This window comes from Stegodyphus dumicola, chromosome 7 (genome assembly GCF_044657685.1).
Source record: "Stegodyphus dumicola isolate Sdum_Otavi_A_Nest chromosome 7, ASM4465768v1".
Taxonomy (NCBI): Eukaryota; Metazoa; Arthropoda; class Arachnida; order Araneae; family Eresidae; genus Stegodyphus; species Stegodyphus dumicola.
Window position 1 is genome coordinate 36,631,956 of NC_140774.1, and position 17,661 is coordinate 36,649,616.

The window sequence follows — 17,661 nt, forward strand, 5'->3', positions numbered from 1 at the left end:
ATCTCATAAAACACAGAATATCTGTAGCATTTAATACATCTAGTAAAATGAAAATTTTCAGTTAAAAATTGGTATCAAAAGAAGTTCGCAAATAAATTTTATAACAAGTAATATTAATTTTAACTAAAAATTTTAAAATATAAAAACCATTTACATAATTATAAATTACACAACAAAATATTATGCCATTACTAAATGAAAAAAATGAAATTTTTAACTTTCAGACTAAACTTGCATAAATTAATTTTTATAAATTGCAATGATACATTATAATGTTACACTTATTAACTTTCAAAATTTAATAATTTAACTATAAATAAAATTAAACTTTACGATGCAAAGTTTGTCTTCCTGAAGAATACCTGCAAATAAAAATTTGTTTAATGGAAATACATATACAAAAATGAAACTGAAGATAAAAATGAAAGCAAAATTTTTATAACAATAAACAGCTTTTTGAAAAATTAAGAGTGTTCCAGCCTACTTTGAACAATAATACCCTGAAGCACCATTATGAAAGTATCAAACTCAAATACCAACTTTTTAACAAAGACACTGAGAAAATGGAATTTAAAAAAAAAAAAAAAAAAAAAAAAAAAGGACTTGTATTTTCAAACAATCTTTGCTTTAAAACAAATATTTTGTTATTATTACGAATTATAATATTACACTTACACTCTTCAAGGGTTTTATTGCTTCCAATTCGGATTCCATACCCTTTCAAAACAGAAAAGGGAAAATTAAGGAAAATTTCATTTAAGAGAAAATATTTCCCTTACAGCGAAATAAATATACAGCATTGAATAAGCGAGTCTTTTCTCTATTAAATATAGACACAGGTCTCCACATAAATTTAATTTATGACAAAATATCGCTATTTCTTTCTAACATTAAAATTTGCCATATTAAACAGTTATTGGCTTAACTGTGAGAGGTTAACAGTTATGGGTTAACTTAAACTAGGTCATTCACAATTAATTAAACTGATATTGTTTCAAGGCATTAATCTGAAATCTGCATATGAAGATCAGACTGCAGTTTCCTTTTAATCTCATAATTTTAATATTTTTTTCATTTTTAAAAGATTCTTTGGAGCATGGAACAACTCTTCAATGGGTTACATGATAATCTAAAATTTTCAAGTTGCAATATTTTTGTAACTTTTTCAGCAATTATTTAAATTGCTTACATTAAAATATTTGAAGTCACAATTTTGCAATCGAAATTCTTATTACGTATAAATTTTGATAAATTTCCACTTTTAACATGATGATTTATATGTATAAGCAACTAGATTATTTAGAATTTTTTTTAAAATATAAATTGTACTCCACACTTTTACATATGAAAATAAATAACAGATTAAAACTAAAACATGTCACTACATTAACAAACCATGTATATATATTTGACATTGTAGCGATTAGAATACCTAGTGTGGCCAATTCAAGTGTGCAATTTTGTAGAGTATCTGGGGTTTGATTAACTATGAGGACATCTAGAACAATATCATATTGGTTCACATGTACATATGCTTCAGCATATACAGGATCAGAAAAGCCAGTAAGTTGTGTCACTTTGCTCAGTTTGGAAGAGCTCAAATCCGCAGGTGAATCTTTTTTCAAAACTCCCATAGCTTGAGAAAGGCTCAATTCGAACATATTCTGAAAAAGAAAATACAATATAAGTTTTTACTACATCAAAATTTTAATTATAATATAAAATAGGAATTAAAATGAGCTTTTCTTAGCAAATCAGATTTTTAATTAATGGAATTTATTTTCTGTTCCCTTCAATTTTGTCTTATCAGACATGTTTTGGACATAACATGCATACTGCAAACTCAGCGCTTTTAAAAATATAGTCCTTAAATTTTTCTCTTTTCACTTGCATTTAAACTTTATTTTTCTAATCTCCCTGCACTCTTCTTTTCTTTTTCAATTCAAATTTTATTCTGCTTGAGTGATGATAATATATACTCATATTTACACCTGAATATCTATCCTGACTTGATTTTTAGAAAACTTGGCAGGCGAGTAAAATTGCATTTTTATTTAAATTCACATTTGTGGCCACAATTCACTTGGCACTCTAATCATGCCTACTCAAGAACATTTACATTTTCCATGCTGCTGCTATGCAAAGAGAGCATAGTGAAAAAGGCATCATTACAGCAAGAAGCTTAAGTGTATGATTATTCAATATGGAAACTCACCAGGAGGAAGATTTTGGTATAGGTTAGAAAGGTTTCACTTCTCAAAATTTTGAGTTCAAGTTCCAAATTAGCTATGTCATCAGCATTATGCAAGCCATACGACACAGATTAGCCTAGAAATTGCGCAGTCCAGAAACATTATTACTGCTTTTAGATTACTGAGAGGAAATATATATAAAAATTCTAACTTAATCCCATGTACATAAAATAAATTTTTCCTAGGAAAGCATCTATGGGTTTATTTTAACAAATGACACTACAGTGGAATCTCAAAATACGAGCACCACAATATACAAGAAATTTGAGATACAAGAAAAGTACTAGAGAGAAATTTGTCTCTAAATACAAGCATTGACTCGAGTAATGAGAAATGAGCCAGGCTTCTGTTATGCATGGGGCCATTTCCCAACCGGCTCGAATAAGGGAATCCTCTTATCAGATCCCTCAGAGTTTTTTTTATCTATGTGTTTGTGTATTTATGAGTCAATTTTTTATTACATTTAATGTGAAATAATTATTTCACGATGCCTCCCAAGAAGATTGTTGCTTCAGATAGTGCTGCAAAGAAAAATAAGGAAACCATGGCCATTGAAATTAAGAAAGAAATCATCGATAAGCATAAATGTAGTATAAGAATGGCCTTTTGACATCGATGATATGCTCTATTCTTAGAAGAAGGAAGAAATTTAGAAATGTCATGTAGCCAAAGGAGTTACCATTACTTCCAAAGCACCATCCCAAACTCCTAGAAGATATTGAGAAGCTGTTGCTGGTGTGGATTAATGAGAAGCAGTTAAAAGGTTGGTGTCAGAATTTATCATTTGTCAGAAGCTATCATAAAGTTAAACTATGGTTATATTATTTACCAGTGTTATTTATTAGAAAAATAGATTTTTATGCTGATTTTTTTGGTGATGTGGAACAGATTAACTGGATTTCCTTTATTTTCAATGGGGAAATTTGTTTCTAGACATGAGAAATTTGCTATAAGAGCTCAATGCTGAAACGAAAACTCATATCTCGAGGTTTCACTGTATATGCCATTTCCTATTAAAAATACTACATAACAGAGGCTTATTTATATGACCTAATTGGGAATGAACCTGTTTAAACTAGTTTGGGATGGATAGGTAAACTATTTCTGTATAAATTTATGAATACATTCATGAACACCTGCAAATATATATGAATATAATGCAATTTGAAATCCAAATAATATAATGAAAAGGCTGCTGATTTAATAAATATATTAAAGTTCCTCCAACTGATAAGTAATTACCTATTAAAGGAAGTATATTTTTGCTTTGAAAATTATACCTAAAAATCAGATACATAAATAATTTTAGATACTATAAAGAAGTAAATATGATTATGAACATAACTCACACTTACACTGTTATTTCCACTCAATTATCTCCAAAAATTTTATAATATAAAAACGTTACTACATAAGAAAAGTTAATATTACAGTTATTATATAAGAGATAAATTTAAGATTCTGTAGAGTATTTATATCAGAAAATGTTGTTACTTTACCTCTGTTCCAGATGCATCACCTTTAGCAGTCAGCTGACTGAAAGTGATTGGATCATCAGCATGAACAACAACACTTTTCTTCTCTTTGGACTAAAGCACAATAAAATCAATCATTTTAAAGGGAAAATTCTGATTAAAAAATGTTATATATTACAATATATATGATGTGATGAAAATTGGCACAAAACAAGATACTAGTAAATTTAGCATGAAAGTTTTTTTAAAAAAAATTACAGTTTACCTGTAAATTTGCATTGTAAACATTTTAATGCACAAACTGAATAAATAATTAGACCCTTCACAGACAAATCTGAATAGCTTTCTCTTGCACCATTAGAGATCATTATACTTATTAATTAAATTAACATTTCAGTGGTTTATGGTCCAATAATTGCATTCTTGGTGATTGTATTTTTAATTTCTTGCAAGAAGGTTTCTAGAAAAATATTACTTAGTGACAAAATGAAGTAACTCCTTTTGGTTGTTCAAGAGATTATAATATATAACAGGAGACTGAACTTGTTAATCCTTCATGGAGCACAATAAAACAATTTTTTAAACAATGGGCAACAGAAAGAAAAACAATCCACGTCAATCCAGTAAACTGCAGTTAAAAAAAACTGATTAGGACTGCTGGGGACCATTGTGAGAAGTATCTAAAAACTGGTACATAACAAGGAAATAATTGCATGAAAACAAGAATGACAATTTACCTGAAATACTTTCAAAACAGATATTAGGTAGGGAACTCGGTGCTACTGACATATGGAGCAGAGAATCAATCAAAATAGTCTGGTTTAGAATTCTAACTGCATACAAAATAGTATCGCTGTAATGGACTAAACTCTCCAAAAGAACAGAAATGTGGAAAACTGAAGGCTTATCATCAGGGGTCTGCTGAGTTGTATTCCTGCCCTTACAGCAATCAAAAATTTTGTAGAGAATATAAATTTAATAGAGAATAACAGAATGCAAGAAGCTCTATGAAGAACTTTACGCAACATGTAGTAAAAGGAAAAGGTCCAGTCTTCAATATTCTATTCTGGAAGTGTTTCAGGCATTTTGTTGGCCCTGTTTGTTCCAATTAACATGCACTGGAACCTAGCAGTATACTCAGACTTTAGATAAACTGGTGCCACTTTTACTTTATCATCTAACTAAAGAAAGATAACCCCATTGTTCATCCATAGACTTGCTGGGTATATATCAGGGCAATATACTACTATTTTTAATGGCAAAAGAAGGCAAATTAAACATTAGTTACTGTTTATTACAGATGTCTAATTTTTGGTGCAGTGAGAATATATTTCATACAAGGAAGACTTATTTTATATGCTTGTTACATATATTGACAAAAGTAAAAATTAATAAATATACTATTCTCTAAAAGTAATAGGAGTTTGCAAAAATTTAAATTTTTCTTAAAACTTTAACTAGGGTTAGAGGGGTTAGAGTTTAAAAAATTATATTAAATACTTAAGACCACTTCAAAAATAAAGACAAATAAAAAAAATTGTAACTGATCATAAAAAAGGAATTATTTCAAATATATTGAAATTAATAACACCAAAAGTTTAAAATAGTATAAAAACCTTTAGGTATTCCTGCTCCTCCTCATGTTTAGCAGCTAACATAGCTGCGAGAGATTTACGGCACTTGTCATTCAATATATCTATCATCAGAGGTGAGCGGTCAGCCAAAACTTTTAGACATAAAGCTATTCTTTCCATGTCATCATCATTAATAGTCTGAAATTGAAATAAAACAATTATTTTATTTTGGTGCCTAATTAAAAGTTTTCAAAATTAATTAAAATAGGTGAAAATAAAAGAACTGTGATCCTAATACGCATTTGAACCACTCCAAAGATAGTCTAAAATGTCTATATTTCTGCTACATGTTGTACAAATTCCACAGCTACTCTTTCCTTTCTTCCACCAGAAAACAATAGCTATAAATTTAGCACTGAAGTTGGAATATTTAATAAATGCATTTTAAATACAAATGAATGCAAGTAATCTTCATATAACAGAGAACTCAAAGAAAGAATTGCTCTTGAGCATTAGTTACATAAAATTAAAGAATAAATAAATTAAAATAGTTTAAACTATAAACATTAAGTCTTCCTCTCGATTCTAAAATCGTAATAACTTCTCTGCATTGCGTCATTTCTAGATCACTCTATGGCTCGCGCAGCTCTGATGACGTAATAACCGTAAACCAAAACTTTTCTCTTCGCGTGCTTCCATCTTTCATAACTACGCACTTCAGCTTTTGCCCTCTACTCTGCTAAGCTGTAATTTTGCTGGCTTGCTTTCTTTCTCAACAGTATCAAAAATGTCAATCTTCTGTGGAAAGGCACGACTACAGTGCAAAGTGATTGTGGCCACAAATATCAATTGCAAATAAAAATGGAATTAAAATTGCCTCGACTGCCAAGTTCTTTAGATATTACCAAGTTAGCATTACTAGCATACTACGCAATCAAAATCTTCTTCAATATGGGTCTAATCACGCATCGACAGTGTTCCGGCTTTTTCTTGTGATTTTATTATGACATATATATATCTTTTTGGTACAATTTTGCCATTGCTCGCTTTGAAATCATTGAATTATCATTGTTAATAAAACATTCGTTGAAGTATTACATAGGAAATCGGTAATAAAACAAATTTCAAATAATGGTTTTCAGATGACCATATTTGGTGGAAGATTATGCTATTCAAAATTTGATAGCTCTTGGTACCATTGTTTTATCACAATGCTAGAAACATACACACATTTATGCAGATTTTTCATTATTTAATTTCTTTAAATATGACACAGAGCAATAATATCTGGTGGTAACAATTTGAACAGTAAAGTGACATTTAAAGTTATCAATGCAAAATGCCAAAACAAAATCAATAGTCCTTCTAGACTAAAGTTCTTTGGGCTAATATGATTGTTTAAATTATAGATTCATTAAGATTTTTTGATGTTGGAGAGGTAAAAAAAGTGCAGTGCTTTCGCTGGGACTCGAACCCTGGACCTCTTGAATGCACGCCGAGTGTACCTTCAGTTACAATATGAAATCATGCAGATAGGAGGGAAAAAATACCTTATAACATTAACAAACATTATACATATTATAACGTAGCACAATTTAAGAACCAACTATTTTTATAATGATAATTTCAGTAATGTCTGGAAGCAGTTATACTTCAAACAACTGCTTACAAACAACATGAATAAAATTTATAGTGGATTTTCCATATTATCCTCCTATGCAAACTAATGCTGATTCTTATCAAATCACAGAGGTTTTTAATTTAAATATGATAATTCTTACAAAGAACAAAATCCTAATTTATGTTTGGCTCTGAAATAGTTAAAAGTATAACTTTTCTTAGCATGAAATGTACCTGCAAAACTTTTATCATTTCAGAGTTTTCTGTAAGGTAGTTAGCTTTACTGTACAAAACGATTGCCCATACATAGACAAATGTGAAATATACATACAACTTCAACAACTCTGTCAGTCCCTTAGCAGAGAACTGAATGGAACCAAACTCCCAAGGAAAGCCTCATATCTAACTATGTTGTGACCCCACAGCCAAGGGGCAGACAAGACAGTACCACACAGTCCCTGTCGAGTGTGAACCATCCTCTGAATGAACAGAGGTTTTAGTTCTGTGAAGACTGGTTATATAACCCCATGGACGAGAGTGCCTAAGTACAGATCCTAGCCAGCAGCTTCATCGGATTTCTGGGATTGACCCCTGAAGGGGGCAATGATATACAAAAACATTGCTGGTATACAGAATATGAAATATGTTAATACAGTACAAAGTCTGAAATCCAGACTCGTCGGGACTTCGGCAATTCCGGATTTGAGATTTTTCCGGATATTAGGATATCAATTTAAATCTGGTAAGATGGAATGCTGAAATTATACAGTTAAAAATATTGTTACTTTTTTTCTAGTTGTTACGTTTTCTTCTTTCACGTTTGTATGGGGTTCGTAGATTTAGAGTGAATAATGACGACACTTTATGAAGTATCGGAACACACTTTAATTACCAATATTAATCAGATAGCTCCAAAATCACTTTTACAGTTGTTGAACTGTTATAAATACGCTGACATGTTCAGCAACACAGCCTTCACACTGTCAAGCAATAACGGTGGAGACAGCTTCACTGCAAAGCACCAGAGTACAGCTTCTGACTCTGCTTGGTCGTTCTCGGAATTCCACGTACTCTCGAGACTCTCCACACTACAACTTGCAATGCACTTGACGATACACAAGAGTGTAGCTCTCGACTCAGCATAACATAACATATAACATAACAATAGGGGCGTTTCCTTCTTATGAAAAGAAGGAAAGGAGTTTAGGCAAAATTGCCCATTACTCTTCCGCCATTTGATCATTTAAATCAAGGGATTTAAATGGTAAATCCCGTAAAAGGTATGTAATAAATAGATAAGATCTCAAACTGACACCAAATCTATAGTATCAGCAAAAGATCCCATCTCTAAGTTCAAGGTGTCGGCTGGATCGTGAAAACTTTCCTATTGGATGGAAAACCGATTCAATCGCTCCCTCTCGACTCAGCATAGTCCAAGACAAAATGATGCACTAATTCGCGATACACTAAAAGACTCTCTCGATGCATTTGACAACCAATGCATCGAGACTTCGAGGCACTTGCTCAATGGCTGACTATCAGCTCGCTAGACGAGGCACACACTAACTGACTGCGGACCAGCAGGGTTTATATAGCTTTCGACTTGTGTTTGAGAATATTCTGGGCTAAACCGGTCAGAGTTCATTCCAGAAGGTTCTCCATCCGTCCATGGCATATCGCCAATTTTGTCGCCAAACGTGGCAACCCTCCCTTCCCTTGCCATTTTATGGCAGCCCTAAAACTGCTTTGTGGAGAAGCCATCTTACCACCCCTGTACATTTCGTAACAATATGAAATCTTCATTTAAGAAATAGAGAACAATTATGTTCAAAATTTACAAAAAAAATCTTAATATTTATTTGTTTACTTTATTAAACATTTCTTTCAATGTAAGTTGTTTAAGTTGCTTTCACAAAAAATTCTTTTCTTTTTTTCTTATGTCATATACAGTTGACTTTCCAATGCCATACACCTCGCATAATTTTGAGACGAATATGCTTTTATACATTTTTTGCAGCAATTTCACTTTTTGTTTATGGACATCGTAACATGGTTTCATTTTGTAGATCCTTTGGCAGTTCCAGAATTGGAAACTCTTTTCGACATAATCGAAAGTTCAAGCTTAGTTTTTATAAAATTGCCGTAATAATAACAGTCTGCAAAAAATAATAAGCTGGAACAAACTAAAAGATTAGGAAGCAGCGCAGTCCGCTACATTAACTAAAATGCCTTAGAATCAATAAAGATAATTTTAGCCTAGTTTAATAGTATCTGTGACACAATATTGGCTGTGTGTCACAAGTTTGGTGACGAAAGTTAAGTTGTTTTGGTAAATTTTGTCTTGCTTCTATTGCATACTGAATTAACCCTGAATTGTATTAGTTTAGGTATTTACTATACCTACGTTTATTTTTTGCACATGCTTAAAACTAATCTGAGTCCCGAATAAATAAACTCCCACATATACTTAACACTTTATCTAGGACTGGCGCTAATTACCGCATGGTGCAGTCTCTACGGGTCCTAAATTCTGCTACAAAGCACCTTCGTAAGTTCTAAATTTTCACCGCATCTAAACTTTGCATCTCAGTGCTTTCCCTAAATCATAAAAAACTTCTCATCCCTTGATTTTGCTGCTCTGTGCTTCTCCAAATTCCAAAAATTTCGTCTTCTCTAAACTCTGCCATCCAGTGCCGACATATTCTGCTACCGCTTCTGGGTTTATGGCGAATAACATATCAGTTATTCTTAATTAAAATAGCACTAAATGTAATCTTTGGGCCTTTCATTAACAAAATCTATTTTTAGCATATGAAAAGAAATTTTTGTTGAATTTTTCCTCGTCAACATTTCTTAAGAGCATTTAAAAATCTATAATCATCGCCAAGCATAATGTTAGCATAAAAGGTTGCCATACTCTTGTTGTTCAATTACTAATATAAAAAAAAGTTTTGACGTCACTACACGAATTATTACTGAAGCTGTCACGTATTGACAAACATAAGGTGATGAAAGCAAAATATAATAAATATTGACTCGCCAGGTCGGTGTCAGGGATATAAAATAGGTGACTGTTTCAACACGGAGAAACGGAACGAAACATTAGAGATGTATGCCAAGCAGATACTCAGCTACGGAGCCAAATTATTAATCTCACAAATTTATGCTTACATGATTGTTTTTCCATAACGAGATATTTTATTTAGTGCCTACATAAATTTAAGAATCGGAATTTTTAAGTAAAAATCTCCACCTGTTTTATTATGGAAAGAAAAATCAAATGTACATATGTAAAACATACCCCCCACCCAAAAAAAAAGTTTTGTGGCTTTGAGGTTTGGATTTCAGATCATTCCAGATAATGGACATCCAGATTTCGGACTTTGTACTGTATCTAATCCGGACGTCCATTATCCGGAATGATCTATATTCCGGACATCAAAGCCAAAAACTTACGCATGCGCGTAAAGCCAGTAAAGAGTTTACCCATGCGCGCTTCTCATAGTGAAGAAAATAACAGAGAACGTTATTGAAAACGGAAAAATTTCGATTGATAAGTTAGTCGGTATTCTCAGCACGGCAATTACAGGACTTGAACAGTGGAACTTCGTAACTGAACAAGAAATTATGTCTGTTTATAGAATTAAAGAGAAAGTATTAGCACAAAAAACAAAGCAACTGAAACAACTTACATTGATAGAAATGTTTACTAAAGTAAACAAATAAATATTAAGCTTTTTTTTTTTGTAAATTTTGATACTTTTTAGATCATAAATGCTCTTTATTTCATAAATTACAGTTTCATATTTTTAACTGTATAATTTCTGCATGCCATCTTACCTGATTTAAATTGATGATCTATAATCCGGAAAAACCCCTAATCCGGAATCACTGAAGTCCCGATGAGTCCGGATTATGGAATTTGCACTGTATTAAAAAACTGCACATTAGCATAAATAAATGGCATAGCTGCCTTTCTCAAAATATAGAAAACCAGGAGATTCTGCAGGGGAAAAAAGTGAAAATTCGGGGAGGTTAAATGCAGCGTGGTGATGCCATTTTAATAGAACTCTTAATTCACACTATAGTAGATAATTCCCCCCCCCCCTTTTGCTAATTTTATTTTGTAATTTTCTTACACTTTTATACTAAGAAAGTCCTGAGTAGGGAAGGAAAGTTTTTATTAAGTACCTTTAAATACGATGAAAATAAAACTAATCAGTTCACATTAAATAAAGTTTAAAGAGAAAAAAAAAAAGTGAGGAAAGGTTTGGGGAACAGAATTTGCACTATTTGTTCCATTAATTCGATAAATTTCACTTATTATAGGGAAATATTATCGTTAGTAAAGGCTAAAAATTACAAAGCAGGAAATTCAGTGATCTACCGGGAGATGTGATGAAAAACCAGGAAACTTGGCAGCAATGATAAAATGTTCGTAAAAGGATCAGAATAAAATATACAAAGCACCCTATACAATACATATTTGCTATAATAAACTTATATCCAACAACAATGAATTCTCCCAATTACTTACATAATATCATAAGAAGTAAAAATCATTGAAAACAAACCTTAGCAGCCAATCCAGACTTTCCCAAATGTATGATTGAAGTCATAATAAGCATAGCTTCGGCAATGAATGCCTGTAATAGAAAATGCATTTTAACATAAAAATGCTACAATAAATTTAAATAAAATTACTTAAAATGCTTAATTACCAAACAATTCAAACTTACATTTTGCTTTTTAGGATCATGAACAAGGGTGATGTAACAAAGTGCTAATTTAGCTAATGTAGATGACATTGCAGCCCCAATGAAGTAATCTCCTTCCATTAAATATCCTCTCAGTGGAGGTTTCTTCTCAGCTGTAATCATAGAATATTCCAAATTTATTAAAAATATATTTAATACATTATATTTTAATTTACTTCAGTATTAATTCTTCATATTCTACAATTTGTTACATAATATGTTTATAAATAACTGTCATTTTAAGAATTTGGTTTAACAGAATAAATTTATTTTAAATGTTCTATTGTTACTAGAGACTTTATTGTTCTACTCTATAATGTACATTACATTTTACATTGCATAAAATTAAATAAATCACAATTAAAAGTATTTGCATATGCAACAGAATTCAAATTATTTAGAGGAGATCTAAGTATTAAGGACAGAGATTGCAGCTTATCAAGACATTAAGAAAAAAAAAAAAATTCCAGATAATTATGGTTCTTAATGCAGGCTAAATTTGTATTTACTGTAACACAAATAAAAGAATTTTTCTGTTTAGTATTTTTTAGTTCAACAAATATTAATTCACAATTAAACACAATATCTCTATTTTCACAAAAAAAAAAAAAAAAAAAAAAAGTGAGAAATGTGAGAAATTTAAACAGTAGTTTTTTTTTTTATTTATTTGCCTAAACATACACAAATATAAAACAATGAAATTGACTTTTGTTTAGGTTAAGACCTATAAAAACTTAATAAACTTGATTTTATTTTCCTTGTGGTTAAAAAAAGTTTGTTTAAAATAAAACACATAATTTAGTTCTTGTCCCATTAAAATAAACGTATTCCTTCTTTAAATGAAATTAAATAATAAAATACTAAACAATATTCAAGTTGAATACATTCCTCTAAATTAAGATTAGGTTATTTGAAAAATTTTAAATATTTGACGGCTATCTGCCTAAGAAAAGAAATGCTTTTATGGAGGATTTTCTATGGGAAACTGGCTTGTATTCACATTACACACAAGGAAAACCAGCCACGCAGCCAGTCTATTCACCTGGGATCAAACCTGAGCTGAACTCCCAGTATTCAGGGATCTTAACCAATTGGCCATTGGTGAGGCTCTACACTAATTTAAGAGCAACTTAACAATGCACATGCTGCTCTCTTTTTACACTTTAAAAAAATTAAAAAATTAAAAACACAAATTTACTAAGTCTAGAATAAAGAACAAATCTTCTTGATAACTTGACCCCACATACAAAAATTTCAAATTTCCCATGCTTTTTAGAAACTGGCATTTTATTATATTATTATTATTATATCATTTTATTGCATTATATTAAGTCTGTTTTTCAGCTTCTTCCAAAAACTAGTCAACATATTTCATACTGTATGCATATCCCATGATATGATTGCATATTTTCCATTATAAAATAGTCTACTATATGAAGACTACCAAAATATATTAAAGATTAATACTCTCTCTCTCTTTCAGCTTTGCTACCAATAAAAAACTTTGAAAGAATAAAATATATATATATATATAAACATGTCTGATCCAAGTAACATTACTAAACTAAAAATCTAAAATTAATGAATATTACTTATGGTTTATAATTTAATAATTAATGAAAATTGATATAAAAGTGAATTTATTCCTAATTATACTTAAAATTATTTAACACTACTGGATTAAGTTTTAATTAAATTTAAGATTATAACTCTTCCTTACTAACTTACTGACAAAAAAGTAAGAAACATTCAAATTATAAATGTCTTAACTATACATGCTAATATCGACAAAGGATGTTGATGAATTTATAGAAATTATTTAAAATTAAATCATACTTTTTGCTACAGATGGCGCAGCACTAAAAGCACTCTGTGTAGCATATGTGCCATCAGCAGTTACCAATTTCTGCACAGGTGCAACCATAGCCACATCAGTATCCTTCTCTTCTTTGCTTTCTCCTGATGCTTTCTTCATTTCATCATCAACGATTGGAATCTGGAAAAGGGGGAAATACACAGATACACACACATATATAATGAAAAAGACTTTGCAATATTGACAGCCTAGAATGTTTAATACACTGGTTATCATAAATTAAGGAAAAATCACGATTACTGAAAAAGTTACATGTAGAATTTTATGAAACTTACCCACAATATACAACACATAGTAAGGTATCAAATAACATAAAAAGAAATTACCAGGCAATTATGGTAGTATAGAAATTAGCACATGTATAAAATGAGCAAATCGAAGGTGTCAGTTTGCTACAGGAAAAGTACCTTCAATAAGGAATATGATCGCCTCTAGAAGCAATACAGCACATACAGCGATGTGTGATGCTTTCAATTATGCGGTCTATCAGTTCCATAGGAAGCGAGAGCCATTGCTCTTGCAAATCAGTTGCAAGCACGACAAGGGTCTGAGGGGCCGGACTGAAAGCAGCTAGACGTTTCCCTAAAGCATCCCAAATATGCTCGATAGGATTCAAATCTGGTGATTGAGCTGACCACACTCCATGCGCATAACTGTTTCCTGTTGAAGATAATGATCTACGATGTGAGCCCTGCGTTGTTGTCCTGTAACAGGAAAGCATCACCTATTGCCCCGGCATATGGGTGCACATAAACATCAAGGATGTCATCTCTATAAATCTGAGCATTCACGGTTCCCCCTGGAAAGACATGGAGGTCTGTGCGTGTCGGAGTAGGGATTCTATTCCTGAGTGCACATAATATCAAATATAGGTCATCGGTGCTCGTTGCAGCAGTTGGCCGTCCTTGGCTGAACCTCCTAGGTGCCGAATCTGTGATTTGAAATTGCCTCCAAAGTCTATGAACCACAGAAAGACTCCCATTTAGCCATCTTGCCACTTCTGTTTGACTTTGTCCTGCCTCTAGTCTCCCAATGGCTTTCTATCATAGTCCTGCAGGCAAATGATGTCTGGAGATCATTGTTACAAATCGGCTATCTCAGATTTCTGATGTCACTATCACAGTGAAATATGTGGGCTTGCTCTCAAACATGGACTTTTATGCTCCTCACAGATGATGAATTCCGAGTGCAGCACCACTAATTTGCATATTGGAGTTTTACTCAGCTACTCTTACTTGGCAACATATTCAAATTTTACACGGTTTGGCCTATTTTTGAGGGAGTTATCGCTATTTTTGTGATTTTTCCTTAATTTATGATAACCAGTGTACATAATGAACAGCAAACTTGACAGCTGAGGAAGATTAAATATTCGCTTTTATTTCAATTGACATTTGCGGCAAAAATCCATATGGCACTCTAATTGTGCCTTTTCAAGATTATTTGCATTTTTTATACTGTTGCGACAGGAAGAAAAGTAGCACACAAGTGTTTTAACAGCCAGACAGCTAGAAGCAAAAAAGTATGCCATTATACAATATGGCACCCTGTTAACAGAAAGATTTCAGTTCTTGAAATTTTGAGTTCAAGTTATAAATTAGTTACATCAAAGTTTTGGCTTAGATTTCAAATTTGTTATGTCATCAGTGTTATTAAGTCATATATACAGATTAGTTTAGAAAAGATGCAGTGAAGAGAAATTTTATGCACTGTTTTTAGATGCTAGGAGGGGGACATATAAATATCTAAAGAAAAAATTTAAAGAGCTATTGCTAATTAAGTTAGTAATTTATTAGATATTGCATTTCTTATTTTACATACACAGATAGTGAAAGAGTAACTTAAAATTTAATATTTGTTCTGTGAAAATACAATACAGAAATAATTCATGTAAATGACTTCTGGTGAAAATTTTAAATCATATGGAAAATTTCACATGGAAATTAATTATATTAATCAATATTAAACAGAAAATTTCAATAAAAAGTTTACAAATCAATGTCACAGAAACTGCTATAATTGATATGCAAGATCAGCATCCTTTAAACCCAAATCCATAATGCTGAAACTTTTTAGTGCAAATATGCTGTCACAAAAAAAATTTAAAAAAAAGAAATGCCTGTTCTGAAATGAAAAAATGCACTGAATACATACATCATGCACTGAGTACAGTTTTACTCATCCTTCAAACTGAGAAGATTTGCCAACAGCTCGAATACATTTATTCATGCATGTTGACAAAGGGTAATAAAACAATATTGTACTACTTCATTATCCTGAACATATTTATCCTTCATCGTCTTATGACATGCCAAACTTAGGGTAACCATTTTTTCATGAGCCAGTCTGGAAAATGATCCCTCTAATAACCCTCCCAAATAAATAAATAATTGAAAATGAAACTCGTAATGTAGTAAATAAGTTACTTTGTACTGTAGTAAATAAGTTACTTAAAATATAAATAGTTCATGCAAATGAATATCCACAATTAATTAATTTTAACAGAATGAACCTTTTAAAGATTTTTTCTATGTATTATGGGTAAGTTTTCAATGGTTTATTTTAAATTAACGGAAGATCTTCGTTAATGATTTTACTTTGTATTTTTGCCATTTTTCTTTGCTTTGAGGAGAACCAGATTTTTCATGCGAACTGTTAAGATTTTAAAAAATATTGAAATGGTTCATCAGCTAATCCTGGATAAAGAAAAGCAAAGATTTTCTTAGGAAGAGGAATTGTAATTAATTTTGATGTATCCTCCTCCTGATGACTTTATGCTGAAGTTGAATGGAATCCTCTTCTTTCATGTTCTTTTTTTATTTATTTTTGGTTTTTCTTGTGATGGTTTATTTCAATATTTCTTTAAACATTTACACAACTCTATTCCTACATTTATAAAACTTTTCGAAATTTATTTATTTTAATTTCAATTTTTGGTCTTTGTGAAAAATTGGTTCTAAATTTATTTCTTTATATATATATATATTATCCTGATGGTAATGTTAAACCACTACAAATCATCTACAGCAGTTGTTCCCAGTCTGTGGTATGCTTCCTAAGGCTATGCTAAAAAGATCAGTAATGGAAGGAAATAAAATGTTGAAAATAAATGTTCATAATAGTAAGCCGCCCAGTCGGTATAGTGGTTAGGAAAGCTGACTGCGATGCCAAAGGGCCTGGGTTCGAACCCCGGAGAAGGCATGGTTGTAACTGTCCATCCCTTCAAAGGAAAGGTGATGGTGGCCCACCTATTAGGTGCCTCCATAATAAAGAGACCACCACATCCGGCCTTGTATAGATTAATGGACTGGATTACATTTGTAATTGCTCACAATCTGCCATTGGAAAAAAAAAGTTCATAATATGCAAAATAATCTCAAATCTCAAATTTCTCAGTGAATAAACGGGACTTTAGTTGTCAGGACTTTTCATGTGACTGTTAATACATTTTGCATAGGAAGTGACTAAAGTTCTTTTGTGTGGATTGGTAGTTGAGCATGAGAAGCAATTAAAGTTGTTTTGCGTGGATTAGTAATCAAGCCTGGGTAAAGACAAAAGTTGTTTTCTATGAATTATAAATGGATTATTGTTATCGATGGGTAGTTGCAATGTTTTTACAATTAGGTGGAGTCCACAGTCGGTCAACGGCCATACATTTCAAAGTCAAAATGTGCATTGCAAAAATGCACTCGTATGAATGCATGTTACTGATGCTGTTAGGCTATGACAAAGTAGCATTTGACACTGGAGCTTCAGCTATGCATGGATGCACTCTATACAGCTGACAATTTTACCAAGCGTATGCTGCTAAAATGTTGTTCACAAATATGTTCGCATAATTGAACTTCATCGCTAGGAGAATCAATTTAGTACTCGTACATTCCCAGCCTAATTTGATTTTTTTTTACAGTAAATTCCTAAGCATGGACAATAATAAAACAGTATGTGATGATTAAAAATTGTGTGTAGATAGTTTGTTGACTTATGCGGATGAGGTTATTGATGATGATTCTAGTTATGACAATATTATAAATCATCCTAGGACTATTATGCAATGAAGAATTTCAAGCAGTTCTGATTCAAGACCGGATTTGGATGACTTTGATT

At 31.6% G+C, this 17,661-nt stretch overlaps 1 protein-coding gene across 2 annotated transcripts in view; it reads right to left on the reverse strand.

The window, feature by feature from the left end:
* betaCOP (coatomer subunit beta) overlaps nt 1-17,661 on the reverse strand; it is an 84,992-nt gene that overhangs the window by 18,044 nt on the left and 49,287 nt on the right. Inside the window, exons 12-18 of one of the 2 annotated variants that reach the window (XM_085820084.1) lie at nt 13,515-13,674; nt 11,661-11,791; nt 11,496-11,567; nt 5,344-5,499; nt 3,752-3,841; nt 1,433-1,664; nt 676-717 (exon numbers count right to left, since the gene is read on the reverse strand). In XM_085820084.1, coding sequence (XP_085676210.1) covers nt 676-717; nt 1,433-1,664; nt 3,752-3,841; nt 5,344-5,499; nt 11,496-11,567; nt 11,661-11,791; nt 13,515-13,674 — 883 coding nt within the window. The remainder of the gene's footprint in view (nt 1-675; nt 718-1,432; nt 1,665-3,751; nt 3,842-5,343; nt 5,500-11,495; nt 11,568-11,660; nt 11,792-13,514; nt 13,675-17,661) is intronic. The other variant, XM_085820086.1, reaches the window with a different exon arrangement.